General features: G+C 41.1%; 1 protein-coding gene across 4 annotated transcripts in view; it reads left to right on the forward strand.

The window, feature by feature from the left end:
* The window catches only part of ATP9B (ATPase phospholipid transporting 9B (putative)), a 148924-nt gene that overhangs the window by 20263 nt on the left and 110372 nt on the right, over window positions 1-18289 (forward strand). For 3 of the 4 annotated variants that reach the window (XM_070420485.1, XM_070420486.1, XM_070420488.1), the window contains exons 5-6: window positions 6169-6277; window positions 17880-17938. In XM_070420485.1, the coding sequence (XP_070276586.1) occupies window positions 6169-6277; window positions 17880-17938 (168 nt within the window). The remainder of the gene's footprint in view (window positions 1-6168; window positions 6278-17879; window positions 17939-18289) is intronic. The other variant, XM_070420487.1, reaches the window with a different exon arrangement.

Genomic DNA, 18289 nt, shown 5'->3' on the forward strand with positions numbered 1-18289 from the left:
TCATAACAGTAGCAACATTAGTTATGAAGTAGCAACGAAAATAATTTTATGGTTGGGTCACAACATGAGAACTGTATTTAAAGGGCCAGAAGGTTGAGAACCACTGCAAAAAGTATTCCAACATATAGCCTATCACAAGTGTTTGTCCATCCTCCTGGGAAAGGAGGCTTTTAGTTGTTTCTCATTTTCCACAGTTACAGACTTTGCTGTAGTGATCATTCCACTTGTACATTACTCCTGATGCACATTTCAGTCTCATTGAAAAAGCACTGTTTACTTTTTTGTACAAATGATGTATCTTCACGGGGATTTCTTCCTAAGCTCCTGAGTTCTTGCTCTTTCTTTACCTGTGTATTGTAATTGGTGTCTGGGGCCTGGGGTGGCATGTGGTCTTATATGTGTACAAAAGGTTGTACATCTTTTCTCTTCTTGCTCCAAGCTTCTGTATGCTTACATAAAAGGAATCAGTGAGCATTTCCATATTTCTCCTAGGCAAGAACCCACCAGAAAAGCATAAAGCACCTTATAGCTGGAGGTTATGAAATCTTATGTCTGTCGTCCACTAATTTTACAGGGAACCGGTTACTTCAGACATTCCCTCTGCTCTCTGACTGACATTGGGATGTTTCTGAAACACTGGTAATTTAATTAATAATCTTCCTTTTCCAATTACTGCTGGCAGTGTTATTTACTAGTTTCTGCTCTGAACTATTTCTATTGTATTTTCCCATACAATAGAAAAGTTAACTGAAAATAAAGTGACTTCATTATACTATTGAGTCAGAATGAAGATTACCTTTCATATTGTTCATCTTTCAGAACAATTCTTCTAGATATAGCTAGTGTAATCAGAGTAACAAAGTATATTGTAATGCTTCTATCAAAATTAATAAGGTGGGCTAGAGTTGCCCATGAAAAGATTTTTGGGTGAAGAAAGTATGGATTTTTAACTGCATCTTCCATATACAGTATAGTATACTCCTGGTACTTCATTAGTACCTAATGGCAGCCAGACAGGCTGTGTAGGTGATAGCCCTGCATGAGGACTCTGATTTCCAGTCTGACTTGAAGGTCTTCCTTGTCCACCCTTTCTCATAAGTCTGTGCATTGGAGGAATGGGCAGAGCATGTAAAGAAACAGTATCAACCCCTCCCAGTCCCACCGTCCAGACACTTGGCAACAAATGGTGCTGAGACAGCTAGACAGCTACATGCAAAAGTATAAAGTTGGACCCCTACTTCATATCATACACAAAAAGTAATCGAAATGGATCCTAGACCTATAAGAAAGAGCTAAAACTCTAAGACTCCTAGAAGAAAACATAGAACTAAATCTTTGTGTTCTTGGGCACTAAAGCCCAAGTGCCAAATGAAAAAAGTAAGTTGGACTATATCAGAATTAAAACTTGTATGCATCAAAGAACACCATCAAGAAAGTACAGTTAATGGGAGAAAATATTTGTAACATCGTGTTTGTAAATTACATGACTGACAAGGTCTTTGTATTCAGAATAATATAAACACTCTTAAACCTTAACAATGAAAAAACAGATGACTAGTTAAAAAGTGGATGTAGGATCTGAATAAACGTTTCTCTAAAGAAGATGTGCAAGTGGCCAATAAGTGCATGAAAAGTAGTGCAACTTTTGAAACCAGTTTGGCATTTCATAGAAAATGCTAAACATACAGTTTCCATATCACCCAGAAGAGACATATCCATAGAGACAGGAAGTAGATTAGTGGTTGCCAGGCTGGTAGCAGGGGAGAATGGTGGTGATTGCTATTGGGTTTTTTGGGAAGTGATGAAAATATTCTAAAATTAGATGTTGGCATAACTTTGAATTACTGAAAATGTGAATTGTATACTTTAAAGAAGTTAATTTTATGGCATGTGAATTATATCTTAACAAAACTGTTAGGTGAGGGTCAAACTCTGCTCATCAGCCATTACCTTAAGTGGGGGCTATTCAAATTCGTGCTGCACACTGTGCCCACCTCCCTCTGTGCAGATGGGGCATGTCCCCAACTGTTTGGCTCTCTCCTCAGTGATTCCAAAAGTGGCATTAGAATACTTCTCAAAACAGTGCTTTTTGCAGCCACTGGAAATATCCTGGCAAAGACCAGCTGGGATACATGAAGGTGTTTCAGGAGACTACTGACAGTTCTCTGGTGTTGGAGGAGAGGGCAGCATGGAGAGGGTGATGAGGCTAGAGAGCTATCCATTTTTTTAAAATAAATCTTTATTGTTGAGATTATTACAGTTGTTCCTCTTTTTCCCCCCATAGCTCCCCTCCACCCGGTTTCCAACCCCCCTTCCCTTACCCCCCCCCCAATATCCTCGTCCATAGGTGTACGATTTTTGTCCAGTCTCTTCCCACACCCCATTCTCCCTGAGAATTGTCAGTCCACTCCCTTTCTATGCCCCTAATTCTATTCTATTCACCAGTTTATTCTGTTCATCAGATTTTTTATTCACTTGATTTTTAGATTCACTTGTTGATAGATATGTATTTGTTGTCACTTTGTTGTTCATAATTTTTATCTTTACCTTTTTCTTCTTCCTCTTCTTAAAGAATACCCTTCAGCATTTCATATAATACTGGTTTGGCGGTGATGAACTCCTTTAGCTTTTTCTTATCTGTGAAGCTCTTTATCTGACCTTCAATTCTGGATGATAGCTTTGCTGGGTAGAGTAATCTTGGTTGTAGGTTCTTGGCTGTTCATCACTTTGAATATTTCTTGCCACTCCCTTCTGGCCTGCATGGTTTCTGTTGAGAAATCAGCTGACAATCATATGGGTACTCCCTTGTAGGTAACTAACTGTTTTTCTCTTGCTGCTTTTAATATTCTCTCTTTGTCTTTTGCCCTTGGCATTTTAATTATGATGTGTCTTGGTGTGGTCCTCTTTGGATTCCTTTTGTTTGGGGTTCTCTGCGCTTCCTGGACTTGTAAGTCTATTTCTTTCACCATGTAGGGGAAGTTTTCTGTCATTATTTCTTCAAATAGGTTTTCAATATCTTGTTCTCTCTCTTCTTCTGGCACCCCTATAATTCGGATGTTGGTACGCTTGAAGTTGTCCCAGAGGCTCCTTGCACTATCTTCATACTTTTGTATTCTTTTTTCCTTTTGCTTTTCCAGTTGGGTGTTTTTTGCTTCTTTGTATTTCAAATCTTTGACTTGATTCTTGGGATCCTCTAGTCTGCTGTTGGATCTCTGTATATTATTCTTTCTTTCAGTCAGTGTATGCTTAATTTCTAATTGGTCCTTTTTCATATCCTTGAGGGTCTCACTATATTTTTCGGAGGTTTCTAGAAGATTCTTGAGTAACCTTATAACTGTGGTTTTGAACTCTATATCCAGTAGTTTGCTTTCCTCCATTTCTTTCATTTGTCATCTGTTTCTTTGTCTCCGCATTTTGGCTGTTTCCCTGTGTTAATAGAGTGGCCTTGTGTGGTAGGTGTCCTATAGGGCCCAGTGGCTCAGCCTCCCCAATCACCTGAGGTGGATACTCTTGGTGCACCCCTTTGTGGGCTGTGTGCACAGTCTTGTTGTAGTTAAGCCTTGATTGCTGTTGGTATCACTGGGAGGAATTGACCTCCAGGCCAATTGGCTGTGAGGACCAGCTGTGTCTACAATGGAAGAGCTGCTGTGCAGGAGACACCCTTATGGGGCAGGACTTGCTTCAGTGGGGCTTTGGTGCTCACTGAGTCTGCCCCCTGAGTGTGTCTCTTATGGATGTGAAGAGTTGTAATCAGGATGGTCTCACTCTGACCACTGGGTAGACTGGCTCTTGGATCTCCAAGGAGGTGTAAAGTCAGCCACTGCCTGAGGCCACCCAGCAGGAGCTACAGAGAGATCTGCAGATTTCTCCTCTTTGTTTGGGGTTTGGTGGTGCCCAGATGAGGCGCAGCTGTGAAGTAATGCAGGCTGCTGTTGAGCCTTAGGCCTTCTTTTGGAAGCTCTGAGGTTCTCTGACCCACCTACAGTTTGACAGGTTTTTAGGTGGAGAAAGGCCAGGCCATTCGTATGCAAAAGCCTCTGCGCACAGCTTGGGTGGGGTTTTAAATTGGGTGGGGTGGCGTCTCAGGGAATCACCAGGGCAGAGCAAACCACAGTGGCTGCCAGTCTGCTCTGCCTCAGAGTGGTCCAGGGGTCTGTTTCCCACGGCCCCGTGCAGGAACAATGAACACTGCAAGCACCTCTTCGAGAAAGCCGCCCTCACGTTCCGGCCCGATGCCAGACAGTCCAGTTTCTCTCCATATGAGTCTGGGTCCCCAAATTCTCACCCGGAACTGGAGTTCAGAGCAGTTGGATCTTGTTTCTCCCACGTGATTGAAAAAGACAACTGCATACCCAGCTGCCAGCCCCTTTCGCTCACGCCTCCACACTTCCACAACTCTGCACCTCCTACCGGACTCAATGCGCTTTTCTCTTTCCTTCTAGTTGTAGAATTTCCACTCAGCCAGCCTTCCTGAGGTTCTGGATGATATTCGTTTTGTCTTTTAGTTGTAGTTTTAATGTGGTTGTGCACGGCAGCAAGTTCAGGTGTTTACCTATGCCGCCATCTTGGTTGTCCCTGAGAGTTATCCATTCTTAAGGTTGTACTTTAGTAAATGGAGCATGAACAATGGGAACTGTCAAAGGTTTGGGGTAGTGAATTGCTGGGACCCATCCCAAGAGGAGGATTTGGCCACACATTTTCCAAATTCATGTAGAAGACATTTTGGTAACGTGGAGAAGGATGATTTGGAGAGAAATGAGGCTGGAGGCAGGAGACTGATGCTGTGGGTGAGACCAGAGGAAGGTTGGAGCCAGGCCCATGTGTCTTGGAGGTATGACCTGCGCTTGGTGATCAGTGATGGATGAGTGCAGGAGAGGAGTCAGCGGCATTATTTATAGGTGATGGCTATACTTCGAAGATTCAGACTGTGATGGATCATGGGTGAGTGGTGCATTGGGCCATGAGGACTGAGGTTGGAGCCCCGCACCAGCATTCAGGGCGACTGCATAAAGAGGGGTGCAGTTCAGTAAATATCAGAAACATGTTCCAGTGGCCCACTTAATTTAGCTTGTTGATTGTACAGAAAAAAACTAGAATAAAAGATGATTGTCCCTTCAGTGGAAATTCATCCATTGGTGTGTTGTCTGTAGAATAGACTGGAGCACATTTGTCAGTACCAGGAAGCCTACGAAAGAGGTCTCCAGTTAATCATGGGAGATTGGCTTAAATATCCATGGAATGTGTGTCAGAAAATACGAATGTAGCCTTTAAAAAAGATTGACATTAGCCACATGTTAGTGGTGTAACAGTTCATAGTAGATTATAAGTAAATAAAAGTTTTACTTAGCATCAAATTAATCTATTCAGGTTTTAACCTAAAAAATGAGAGAAAGCACTGACCGTACCTATGCTCTCCAATGCCATTGCACGATGTTGCTCTAGGTGAGGAAATTGATCATGATACGTGCCATACCTGGGAATTGTTTTGTTTTCTGAAATGCTTTTCTATCAGAAATATTTAAATGTAGTAATTATAAGAGTTTTCTGTCAGTCTTTGTTAATTTGCTATTTGAATGCTTGAATGTTCCAAGTCTAATTTCATAGATTTATTGAAGATTGGTTTTTTCTTTGGGTTACTACATATTATGATGTGAATTTTAAAAATTGTCTTAGAGATAGTATGAATTGTAAATCTATTACTATGTATTATATTCCTTTTATAGTATTTTATTGTTACTTTTTTCTGTTTTCATTTATTTTATATTTTAGAAGTAATATACAGTTGACCCCTGAACAACACAGAGGTTAGGTCTCCCCATAGTTGAAAAACCGTAACTTTTGACTCCCCCAAAGCTTAGTTGTCCCTTGGCATCCACCAGGGATCTGTTCCAGAACCCTCAATAGATACTAAAATGCATGACTGCTCAAGTCCCCTCTGTAGAATGGCATAGAACAATGCATGTGGTCCTCAGGCCCTTCCCCTCTACCTCCCCCACCCACATCTACAATTCCCAACCACAGATCAGAAACAGTGCAGGTGTTTACTGAGAAAAATCTGTGCATAGGTGGACCCCGTAGGTCACACTCGTGTTGTTCAAGGGTCAACTATAAATTGAGGGGAAAGAAAAACCAAATAGTAAAAAATAATTTTCCTTTTTTGTTTTGTAGGGATTTGTCTTGGCAGTTACTATCATGAGGGAAGCAATGGATGAATTTCGGCGTTTTCAGCGAGACAAGGAAGTAAATTCACAACTTTACAGCAAGCTCACAGTAAGAGGTTAGCGAGACACCTTTAATCCAGGTCATCATTTGTCCGATGTAATCATCATTTTAGAGTGAACATAAATGAAGGAAAACACGTCTTAATTCTATTATTGAAAATAGTATTATGTGATTGCATATGATATCTAATTTCTTTGAATAATTAGGGCATTCACAACTGCCTTGTTTACTGGGGAAATTTGAAACTCATTTTCAAAGCTGGAACTGGACACATGCTCAGAAAAGACCTGAAAAGGTCTTTTGCCTCTGGCCAATGTCTAGGCTCAGTGCTAGCAGAGGTGCAGCCTATGGCCGAGTTATAAACAGCCTGGCTAAGTGCTGGAGTCCTCAGCACAGAGCCTATCTGCACAGATACTCTCTCCCTCTCTCTCTCTCTCCCTCCCTCGCTGCTTCACTCTCTTCCTTTCCTCCTTCTTCCCCTTCCCCCCTCTTTATATCTCTTTCTCTCTCTCTCTTTTTCCCCCCACTGTACCCCTCTCCCTCCCTCCCTTTTCTTATATGCAAGGAAATCTCTTTCAGAAACCGCATATGACAGAGAATACACACTTTACAAAAATGAGTTTAGCAAAGTCACTAAACATACAGCTATAGCATTTGACAAGAAACAAAATGAAGCCCGTTCACAGAAGACATTAAGAAAAATTATTTCCAAGGATTTACTAGACAAGGACTAAATCAATTGCCTTAAATATGCTCAAGGAGCTAAAGGAAATGAATTGCTAAAAGATTAGGAGAATGAAGTATTAACAATTACAGAATGTCAGTTAAAGTATAGAATGATTGAAAAAGAAGCGAAAGGAAAATTCTGGAGCTGAAAAGTACAATAAATTAAAAGAAAAAAATCACAAGTGAGTTTCAGTAGCAGATTAGAGTAGTCAGAAGAAACTATCAATGAACTTGAACCTGGGTCCAATGAATGTCCAGTCTGAGGGGCAGAAGGAAGAATTAGAAAAATAAATAAATCTTAGGAGACTTATGGGATGGCAGCAAGTGTGCTAATATGCACATAATGGGATCTTAGGAGCAGAGGAGAGAGAAAGTGTAGAAAAATATTTGAAGGAATAATGATCATTAACTTCCCAAACTTGATAAAGGACATGAATCTACAGATTCAGAAAGTTTAATGAAACCCTGGAAAGGCAAATGCATGGAGAGCCACACGGATACGTTGTAGTTAGACTATGTTGAAACCCACTGACCAAGAGGACACTGAGAGCAGCCACTTGTCACATAAGAGAGGAGGGGTCCCCAGTAAGAAGATGAAAAATCAGCAGGAGGAACATGGTGATATTTTTAAAATAGTAAAAGAAAGAACTTCCCATCGAGAATTCTGTATTCAGTAAAATTATTCAAAAATGAGGGAGAAATTAAGGCATTCTCAGATAAACTTAGAATTGGAAATAGGAATGCAAGCAAATTCATACATGCCCATGTTCACTGCAGCACTATTTACAGTTGCCGAAGGGTGCTAACAACCCACATGTCCATCAGTGGATGAGTGGATAAACAAAATTTTGCTGTATTCATGCATCTGAATGTTATTAAACCAGCACATTTGATTAAAATGAGATATGATAGAACATGGATGAACCTTGTGAATACCATGCTGTATGAAAGAAGCTAGACACAAAAGGTCACACACTGTATGGTTTCATTCACAGAAATGTACAGAGTAGGTAAAGTGATGGGGATAGCATGTAGATTGTGTTTGTCATGCCTGGGGAGGTAGGGGAGTGGGTGTGAAGGTCCCTTCAGTGGTGATGAGTGTTTGGAACCTGATGGGAGTTGGTTGTAGGATACTGAATATACTGAGGGCCACTGAACTATTCATGTTAAAATGGCTGATTTTTTATATCAGTTTCACCTAAAAATAGAATATAATGTTGAGGAAGACATACTAATATTATGGCTTTCACACTTCTGAGATGTTTGAAGTAAAAATACGTTAAAAACATTTTTTAGTAGAATTATTTTAAGTACTCTAGGAAATACATCTTTTAAAAAATTGGTCATCGATACTGGTGATCCATGAAATTGACATTTTTCATGCAGTTGATGATAATTTTTGCTATTTTTTACTTTCTTGTGGGTGTCAGATAACATAATATGCATTCACATAACCACCATCCAAGGGAGGTTGGTATTACCTCCAGGTTACAGATGAGAAACCTGAGGCACATGCTGAACGAGCTGCCCTGTCAAGTGCTTGATAGAGCTCAGATTGGAACCTGGACCATTCTGACTCTAAGCCTAGTGTTATTTCAACTGCAGTGCATTGCTTGGTGTTTGGTTATTTTGATGCAAGTGATTGACAAGTAAAATCTAGAATGTGAAAAAATAGAGTTATGTTTATAGGGCATAATTTAACATTTATTTTGCTGTCAAGAATGTTTGTCGCTCTGCTTCTTAATTTCTAATATTTCACAGTTATCTATTCTTTGAATGGCATTGATGAGTGTGTAATTGACTGGTTTGTTGTATCATATTTACAACATTTGAACTTTTTGTATTAGGAGTTCTTAAACACACTCTTGTAGAACTACACTGGGAAAACATCCTGTAGTTTGCTTTTTGTTTTTTAAAGGAAAGCCACTTCTGTTTCAAGTCTGTTACTGTCTTAAAGGTGCTTTGTTTGGAAGCAGAGACTACTTTGACTGATAGATGATCTCAGTGAATACTGGAATACTTTAGTTAGCCCTTTGTTTTATTGCCCAAGAAGCTGCTTTTCTTGTGTGGGAATTTTCCATGTCTGCCACTGCTCTTTTCCTTCCTTCTCCTTGTTTATGACTGCATTTATTATTCACTGTCTCCTAATAGACAGCTTCAGCGGCAGAGGCAGAGGCAGGGAGGAGAGCATGAAACAGGTGCTCCTGGGTGTTGGCAGTTTTTGCAAAGTTCCTAATGAAGAGGAGTATAAATTGTGTGGCCATTCTATTTTCACATTCTTGGAATCAATGCAATATTTTTTCCTACTTACAGGGAGAGGTGTATAAATTGAATGCCTTGGTAATTATCCAGTTGGCTAGTTCACAATTCAATTCCACAAATATTTACTAAGTACTCACTATGTCTTAGGCACTGTGATAACCTCATGGGATTCAAACACGAATAAGTCCTGAACTGTGCTTCTTAAAGAGCTCATGCAGTATTTTAGTAGACAGGACAAACTTGGAGGTCTTTGTGTATTTGTATTTATTTTAATCAGCCACCATATCTCAGCAGGGTTCAGTCATATCAACCACTACCTGTATATTTTCCAGTGTTATACCTAAAGCTAACATGAAATATTATATTTAGGAATGGAATTTATTAGAAATGGAATTACTCTGTTCTATGTTTTTTTTGTGATGGTTGTTTCCCAGTATATCGTAAGTCTTTCTTTTAATAGAAAAGAAAGTCTGCTGTCTTTGAACCTTATGTAAATTGTGTGTGAGAGAGAATGTGGGAGGACATGTCCATATTTACATGTTTCTTGTGTTCCAGTCTCCTTCCAAAAGAAGCCTTGTTCACAGGGAGTACAAAAAGGGACTGTTCTCTGTTCCTCTGTGGTTGCGTGGCTTGGATCCCTATCAGTACTGTGTTGTTGCTACTTGTAAAACTCTTATTCTGTTCTTTTATAGTTAAAACATTTATAAAATGTCTATGTGAAATTTTGTGATCTTTTAGTAAAATTTACTTCATTTGTGAGTTATAATTATCCCTTTAAAAATCAAGAGATTTTTAAATCCCTCTTTAGTGCCTCTTATATATTGTTTATGCATTATACACACTTTCACAGGGGAAATCATAAATGTAACTGATTTTATGAGTTACTATATTTTCTACTTGGCAAGAAGGATTTCCTTTTGTGACAGTCATATTTGAAGATAGTTTTTTTTAATAGTATACTCAAGTGTCAGCTGAATTTCCCCATCAGAAAATGCTTAGCAGCTGATGCACTTGGAAGTAATCAGAGTTGATTGCTGCGATCCGTATGCAGAGAAGCAGTGATGACTCTTCGCACGTTATTGATGTGCTGTCGTCTCTTGTTCGTCCACTCTTGTGACAGCACAGATGAAATACAGCCCTGGATATTGAGAAGTCATTTGTGGATGTTTTATTTTATGTAGTCAAAGCAGTGCTTTGGTGCACATGCTCAGCTTTTCACATATTCATCTCATATCCTCCCTTTTGTGAAGTAGACTTAAGTCATCTTTCTTGTCTGTGGTCTGAGCAGCATTTGAAAAGGATCCATTCCAGTATTTTTCAAGAATATTTAGCAAACATTATTGTGTTTTTACTATACAGTGATATTTATTGCCTGCTATATATGTCAGGCACAAGCACACACTTAAGATTTACTATTTCATTTGTTTAGGACCGGATATGTATACTCAGGACTACGTACATGTATGCAGGAGTAGATGTATATACCCACTGTCTCATGGCCAGTATGTTTTTCCAGGTCACCCTGAGAGGATCTGTGAATTAATTTATTCATCATACTCATACATTGGTTTTTATTACATCGTCTGGGGTTGAGGGTCTGGAACACCTGAAATATGACTAAAATCACTTGCTGGCTAACACAGAGCCTCTTCTCACACATGTAAGGGCTGTGTGTGTGTATGTCTGGTGGCATCTGGTATTTCCTTTTGGTGACTGGTGTTGCTCTGATGATACTATCGGTCATTGGTCTCTTAGTTCCATGTGCACAACTGCTGTTTCCTCAAGGCTGAGCAGAGTAATTGGCACATGTAGGCACTCAGTAAGTGCAATATTAAGTAAATGAGGAACTTCCAGGTTAGTTATGAAAAGTTTTCATCCTGATAGATGTTGTCAGAGAGCTGCCGGTGAGACTGCAACAGTCTGTGCACCGGCATGCCCATGTGTGGTCAGCGGCCGTGCACCCCTCACCAGGTGTCCTGGCCCACTTAAAATAGAACGCTCTTTAACTCACCAGCTTGATTGGTGAAAAAGGTTCTCATTTTGCTTGCTACTTACCGTTTAGCATTTCATTGTTCGTTTTTAATCTTTTATACAAGTTTATTCATCTTTTTTCCTATTTCTACTTTTTTACCTTGTTATAATTTCTTTATAAGAGAAGTTTATGACATGGCAGATATATTTATCTTGTTTGACTAATTTTTAAAATCTTTTTTAGATGTAGGTAAATTTATAATTTTTATGGATGCAAACCTTTTTGATTGTTTTTGTGTTTTGTTTTTTTACTTTAACCTTAGGTAGTTCTTTTAACCCCAATATAGTGTAGATATTTTTATTTTCTAAAAGTGTTGCAATTTTACATTTAAAGTATGTATTACATTGGGACGGGATCTAACTTTTCTTTTTCCCAAATGGTCAGTTAGTTGTTTTAAAACCAGTTATTAAGTTCTTTTCTCAGACCTTTGAGAAATATGTAGATTCGTTCGGGCCCTTCCTCTGCTTTCTGTTCTACTTTACTGATTCATCCAGATCTCCATGCCAATTTAAGAAATATTCCTTCATGGAACATTTTAGTAGCTTGGGAAACCTCTCCTCTCTCCTTACTTCCTTCCTTCACTGGTTATTTTTCTCTTTCATTTTTTTTTTCTTATTTTCTCTGAGAAACCTGAGACACTATAACTCTACGATTACTGAGACATTTTCTTCCTGCTCCTGTATTGGACCAATGACATGGAACCCTTAGCAGGAGCCTGACGCAGTCCTGCTGTCTCCATCTATTGATTTTCTCCTTCTCCCACCAGGGCTCATACCAATCTCCACACTCAGGAGTAATTGAGAAGGAAGCCATCACCGTATAGATTATTGAACATAGAGGAAACAGGGACTACGGACAATTTCAAACTAAGGCTGGCTCGTATCCCTCTTGATGCTGGCGTAACCACACAGACTCACGTAGGAGGACATTGTTCTGGAAGTGTGCATTTGTAGGCCCATGAGAGAGGGAGACTGCTGCATTGTACATCTTCTGATTTTAGTCTTAGAGCCATTTATATTAACAGTCCTGACCTTTGGTAGATATTTAAGAGGCCTGTCTAGCTGCAGAAAACAGAGATTACAAACTTCCCTTAGGCAGATAGTGGTGGGCTTGACCAAGACTTTGAAGGGTGTCTCTATCATCTAACACCATCTAATGTTTATTTGTATCTGTTAGTTGATAAAATAGTTAATGTTGAGGTACTTATTAAATTTTTCAAATTGTATACTTTTCTACCAAATATTTATCTGGTGAATGCAATGGATTGCTATTGGTACTTATTTCAGTGTTTAGTTCTGCATATCGCTTTAGTTCGGCACATTGGTAGGTAAAAGAGTCTGTGTGGGTAGCCTCTGCAGGTAGCTTCTGGACTCTGCTGGTCATTACACAGGTGGTGTGGACTGTTTTAGCAAGGGAGACTAGAGGGGAAGTGGTTGGATAGCACAGCTGATCCAGTGAATAACAGTGTTTTATCTTTAAATGTTTCTTACCATACTGTAATATATTATTATTTCAGTGTTTTTCCTAAAGCTAATTCTTTTTTTACAATAGAACAGGAAAAAGAATTGATTCTGTTGAATTTGAGCATTTAAATTTTTTTGTTATTGCTAAAGAATGTTTTTAAAAACCTCTTTAAATGTCCTTGTCAGTGGTTCAGAGGTTAGAGCAGCAACCCTTGGACTAAAGGGTCTCAGGTTTGATTCCTTGTCAAGGGCATGGACCTGGGTTGCAGGTTCGATCCCTGGCCCCTGTTGGGGTGCATGTGGGAGGCAGCCAATCAATATGTCTTTCACATCCACGTTTCTTTCTCTCTCTCTCTCTCTCTCTCTCTCTTACTCTCACCCTCTCTCTCATTCTCTTTCTCTCTCTCTCCTCCATGAGGATACGACTTTGCCCATTTCATTCCCACTTTTATCCCCAGCACATCCTGGGGAAGAGGGCCTGGCACTGAGTGACGTTAAGCACAAGCCTGTGCAGCTGCCCAGCTTCAGCAGGGTGGGTCTCAGCCTGAGCGCAGTCTGGGCCTGTGTGTCCCAGGACTAGCATCATGTGACTTGGTCTGTGTACTCGTCACTGAACTGTGGAGGCTCAGATGTTCATTTTGTGCATTGTATTTACTGTGAGCATCCTCACTCTGCCCCTTGCCCTTCTCACTGCACCTCAGGATTCAGGTTCCTTCCTCATCCACAGCTTTCATCTCCAAACTCCTTACTGAGAATGACTCACCTCTGAGGGTCTTATTTCCTCTGCAGTGGCTGTGCTTCTCCATAGCCTTGAGGCCACTTGAGCTGGAGGCAGGGTCCCTTCCTGTCTTTACAGCTTATTCTTTTTGTACCTGACTCGAGCTGTTTCAGACACCAGTCCATTGATCTTATACCTTAGCACTCTCTTGCCCCTTTGATGTTCTAGTCCAGTGGTCGGCAAACTCATTAGTCAACAGAGCCAAATATCAATAGTACTTCTTCAAAATAGACTCGCCCAGGCCAAAAACCAACTTCTGTGCATGGGCCACGAAGTTTCAATTGCACTGTACGCGCCCGCACGTGGTATTTTGTGGAAGAGCCACACTCAAGGGGCCAAAGAGCCACATGTGACTCTCGAGCCGCAGTTGGCCAACCACGGTTCTAGTCGATTAAGTCCAGTTTATCTTTTTTTTCTTAAACAAAGGCTTGTGGTATCCTAATAACTATTTACCCAACTCAAAGATTTTCTGTTATATTTCATATATATATATATATATATATATATATATATATATATATATATACTAGAGGCCCGGTGCACAAAAATTTGTGCACTGGGGGGGAAGGGGGGTAGGGGGTCCCTCAGCCCGGCCTGTGCCCTCTCGCAGTCTGGGACCCCTCAAGAGATAATGACCTGCTGGCTTAGGCCTGCTCCCGGGTAGCAGAGAGCAGGCCCATTCCTTAGGTGCAGCCCCTGGTCGGGCTCAGAGCAGGGCCGATTGGGGAGTTGGGGCGCTGCCCCCTGTCATGCACAGAGCAGGGTGGATCGGGAGGTTGCGATGCCACCCCTAGTCACGCTCAAGGTACAGCCGATTGGGGGGTGGGGCACCGTCCCCTGTCACACTCAAGGCAGGGTCGATAGGGAAGTTGTGGCACCACCCCCTGTCACGCACAGAGCAGGGCCCATCAGGGGGGTTGGGGCTCCGTACCCTGTCACACACAGATCAGGGCCTGTCAGGGGGTTGAGGAGCTCCCCCCTGTCAAGCACAGAGCAGTGCCCATCAGGGGGTTGGGGAGCTCCCCCCTGTCACGCACAGAGCAGGGCCCATCAGGGGGTTGAGGAGCTCCCCCCGTCACTCACAGAGTAGGGCCGATAGGGGAGTTGGGGCACTGCCCCCTGTCACACACAGAGCAGGGCGGATCAGGGGGTTGGGGTGCCGCCCTCTATCACCCACAGAGCAGGGCCGATCAGGGGGTTGGGGCACCGCCACTGTCACACTCAGGGCAGGGCCGATGGGGAGGTTATGGCTCTACCCCGTCACACACAGAGCAGGGCCCGTGGGGGGGGAGGGGTTGGGGCGCCGCCCTCTATCACCCACAGAGCAGGGCCGATCAGGGGGTTGGGGCGCTGCACCCTGTCACACACAGAACTGCAGGGCAATCAGGGGGTTGGGGAGCTCCCCCCTATCAGGCACAGAGCAGGGCTGATCAGGGGATTGGGGCGCCTTCCCCTGTCACGAATAGAGCAGGGCGGATAGGGAGGTTGTGGCCCCGCCCCCTGTCACACACAGAGCCGCAGGGCGATCAGGGGGTTTGGGCGCTGCCCCCTGTCACACTGATCCCGGTGCCGGGAGGCATATTACCCTTTTACTATATAGAATAGAAGCCTGGTGCACGCGTGGGGGCCGGCTGGTTTGCCCTGATGGGTGTCCTGGATCAGGTTGGGGGTCCCCACTGGGGTGCCTGGCCAGTCTGGGTGAGGGGATGATGGCTGTTTGTATCTGATCACACTTCCTTCAGGGTGGGGGTCCCCACTGGGGTGCCTGGCCAGTCTGGCTGAGGGGCTGAGGGTCATTTTCAGGCTGGCGGGTGACCGAAGCTCCCAACCACTCCTTTTTTTCTTTTTTTTCTTTTTTATTCTGGGCCAGCTTTAGCTCTGAGGCCTCGGCTGCTGAAAGCAGGTTTCTGGCCTTTGTTTACCTTCTGTATTTGATGCAATGTTGCAGTCCGGCTGGCTGAAGCCCGGCTGAGTAAAGCAGGTTTCTGGGGTTTGGTTTAGCTTCTATATTTGCAACATAGTTGCTGAGAGGCCGGCAAGTCAGGCGGGGAACGTTGGAGTCCGCAGTCACTGGAGCAAGCAAGCCTCCCTGTTCACTTCAGTGCATGGCTGCCAGCCGCCATCTTGGCTGGCAGTTAATTTGCATATCGCCCTGATTAGCCAATGGGAAGGGTAGCGGATGTACCGCTAATTACCATGTTTCTCTTTTATTAGATAGGATATATATATATATCCATGTTGTGTAAATTTTATGTGGGTGCAATGTACAGGTCTGAGTACTTTTCTTGCATGTGGATGTCCCCTTGTTTCTAGCACCATTAGGGGAAGTAGTAATTCTTTCCCACTACATTGCCATGCACTTTTGTCAAAAATAAGTTGTCCTTCAAGTGTGGGTTTTTTTCGCCTTTCACTCCATTGATATATTTTTCTATCTTTATGCTAATTCCATGCTCTTTTGATTATTATTGCTTTATAATAATTCTTGAAATCAGAGATTGTTTGCCCTCCAACATTGTCTTCTAATTCCACAGTTGTTTTGGCTAGTCTAGGTTCTTTGGATTTTCATATGACATGGAATCCATTTTCATGAAAAAGCCTGCTGGGATTTCGATTGGGATTACATTGAATCTATAGATAAATTGGGGGAGAGTTGATGTCTTAATAATATTGTCTCCTGACCCATGAATGAGATATATTTCTGCCTTTATTTAGGTCTTTTAAATATTTCTCAGCAATGTTTTGTGTTTTTTTCAGAGTATAGATCTCTTTTAAATAGTTTATATTATCATGTGAAGGAATAATAACTTTCTCAGGAATGTAAAATCTTGATTAAGAAGTCGAAAAAGGATATGTTTTCTATGTTTTAAAATATTTAAAAATTATTTCCTGCATTTATTGCATCTTATGCCTGCAGCTATTCATCTCTTTCCTCTTTGTGTCTGTTACAGAGAGTGTGAAAAACAGAAGGAAGGAGGAGAGGGTGCATAGTAGGAGTGAAGAGAAAAGTGAAATATAGGTCCTGGTTCGGGGTTCTGTTGAGGTCAATGAGGGATATTCACTGCCTGGGGCTTAGCTATAAAAATAGAACAGTGGGAGTCAGACAGGTAGCTTGAAGTGACCGAGGGAAAAATAATTGAAATAGACATTCTTTTCTGGCTATTTTTTGGCTAATAGTAGACATATACTTATCACTTGTAGAGACATCTTAAGATTTGTTGCCCATGTAATTCTAAAGAACATTGCTATTTTATGGTATGAACACAAATAAGCTCCACCCCCCCTCCCCCCAAATAGCTCCAGCCTTATGTGTCTATTATATAATTGAGAAACATGAAAAACATAGCAGCATTTACAAAGCTTATTGATATCCTCCAGACAAATTGTTAGGAACTAGTTTAGCATTATTGAAACTCAGCTGCTTGAAGAGGTATTTAGGAAATAAGGTTTTATAATAAGTTGGATGTGGTCTAAAAGTCAGGGGAATGGTCAGTAATATTAGGTTTTGATAATGCAATATGAACTTTCCTCTGTTCTATTAGCTTGCAGAATAAACTGAATGAAAAAGAAAAGGACCTTTCCCCATATTAAAACAGTAAAAGTTGTTGCTGGTCCTAAAAGGGAGACAGACAGGTTGAAGGAGACTGCCAAGCTAGGGAGGGGAGTGAGAAACAGAGATGGAGGAAGGAAGGGATGGAGGCTGGGCCCAGAGACACAGGAAGTGAAAGAACTTGGTGTTTTAAATTGCCTCTATAATGTTTTATCTACTCTATGTGATATGAACATTGTGATGTAGATGTTATATATTTACTGTTACACATGATTAGCACACACTAGCTATCATGTAGATATTTTAAGAATTTGCACAGTATAGCATGGAGAAGAACCACTTTTCATAATAAAGCTGTGGTCCTGACCTGTGTCTGTAAAAGCTTCTGGTGAAGGGTGATATTCTCTCTGATCTTCTCTGTTCCTTCTTTTCTGTTAGTCATGTGCTAGTTAATGCCATTCCCAGGGTGAGTGTAAGGACTGTACATCTCCATCTGACTCAGTTTCTGTCACCACATTATTTTATTTAGTGATATTTCTGATCATCCTATCTTGACTCACACCTGAAATAATGGTAGATTGGGGAAGAACCTTCCACATGGAATCCTCTTCCACATTCCCACACGGTTTTTATTGGGGGTGGTTAAATTGTATTTGGGAGTTAACTAAGAGAAGTTAATTTTTAGTGATTGTGTGTATCTGAAATATTTATTTTGAAAGTATAAGTAGAGATACATATATAAAGTTTTTCCCCAAAAAGTTATTTCTAAAGTATTATTTATTAATTGAAAGTTTAACTCTGGTGTGCTGTTGTTTCCTTGAGTTGATTATACTTCTTCTTCTTTTCAAGGTAAAGTGCAAGTTCAGAGTTCAGACATACAAGTTGGAGACCTCATCATAGTGGAAAAGGTTGATGCATTTTCAATATATTCCAGACATGTCTATGCCACTTATTAATATTTAGCTTGATTACAAGTAACTTTTGAATATAAAGGAAGTTGAGACATTTATTTTCAATCTTAACATCATTGTGTAAGATTTACTGTACGTGAAGAAACATCTAGATTTTTTTGTATAGTCTGTTTTGTTAAAGTACATTTCAGTGTGCACAGATGACGTCATATTTTGTCTAAAATAAGACATGTTAACTGCTTATTGTTGCATTATCAGTATTATTTCATGTGACCAACGAATTTCAGCTTCTAGAACTTCCTATTACAGATAGATATATTACAAATAATTATTGGGTATTAATTCTTA

The sequence above is a fragment of the Myotis yumanensis genome, unplaced genomic scaffold (assembly GCF_028538775.1).
Source record: "Myotis yumanensis isolate MYYU_CA2020_CCGP unplaced genomic scaffold, mMyoYum1.0.hap1 SCAF_7, whole genome shotgun sequence".
Lineage (NCBI taxonomy): Eukaryota > Metazoa > Chordata > Mammalia > Chiroptera > Vespertilionidae > Myotis > Myotis yumanensis.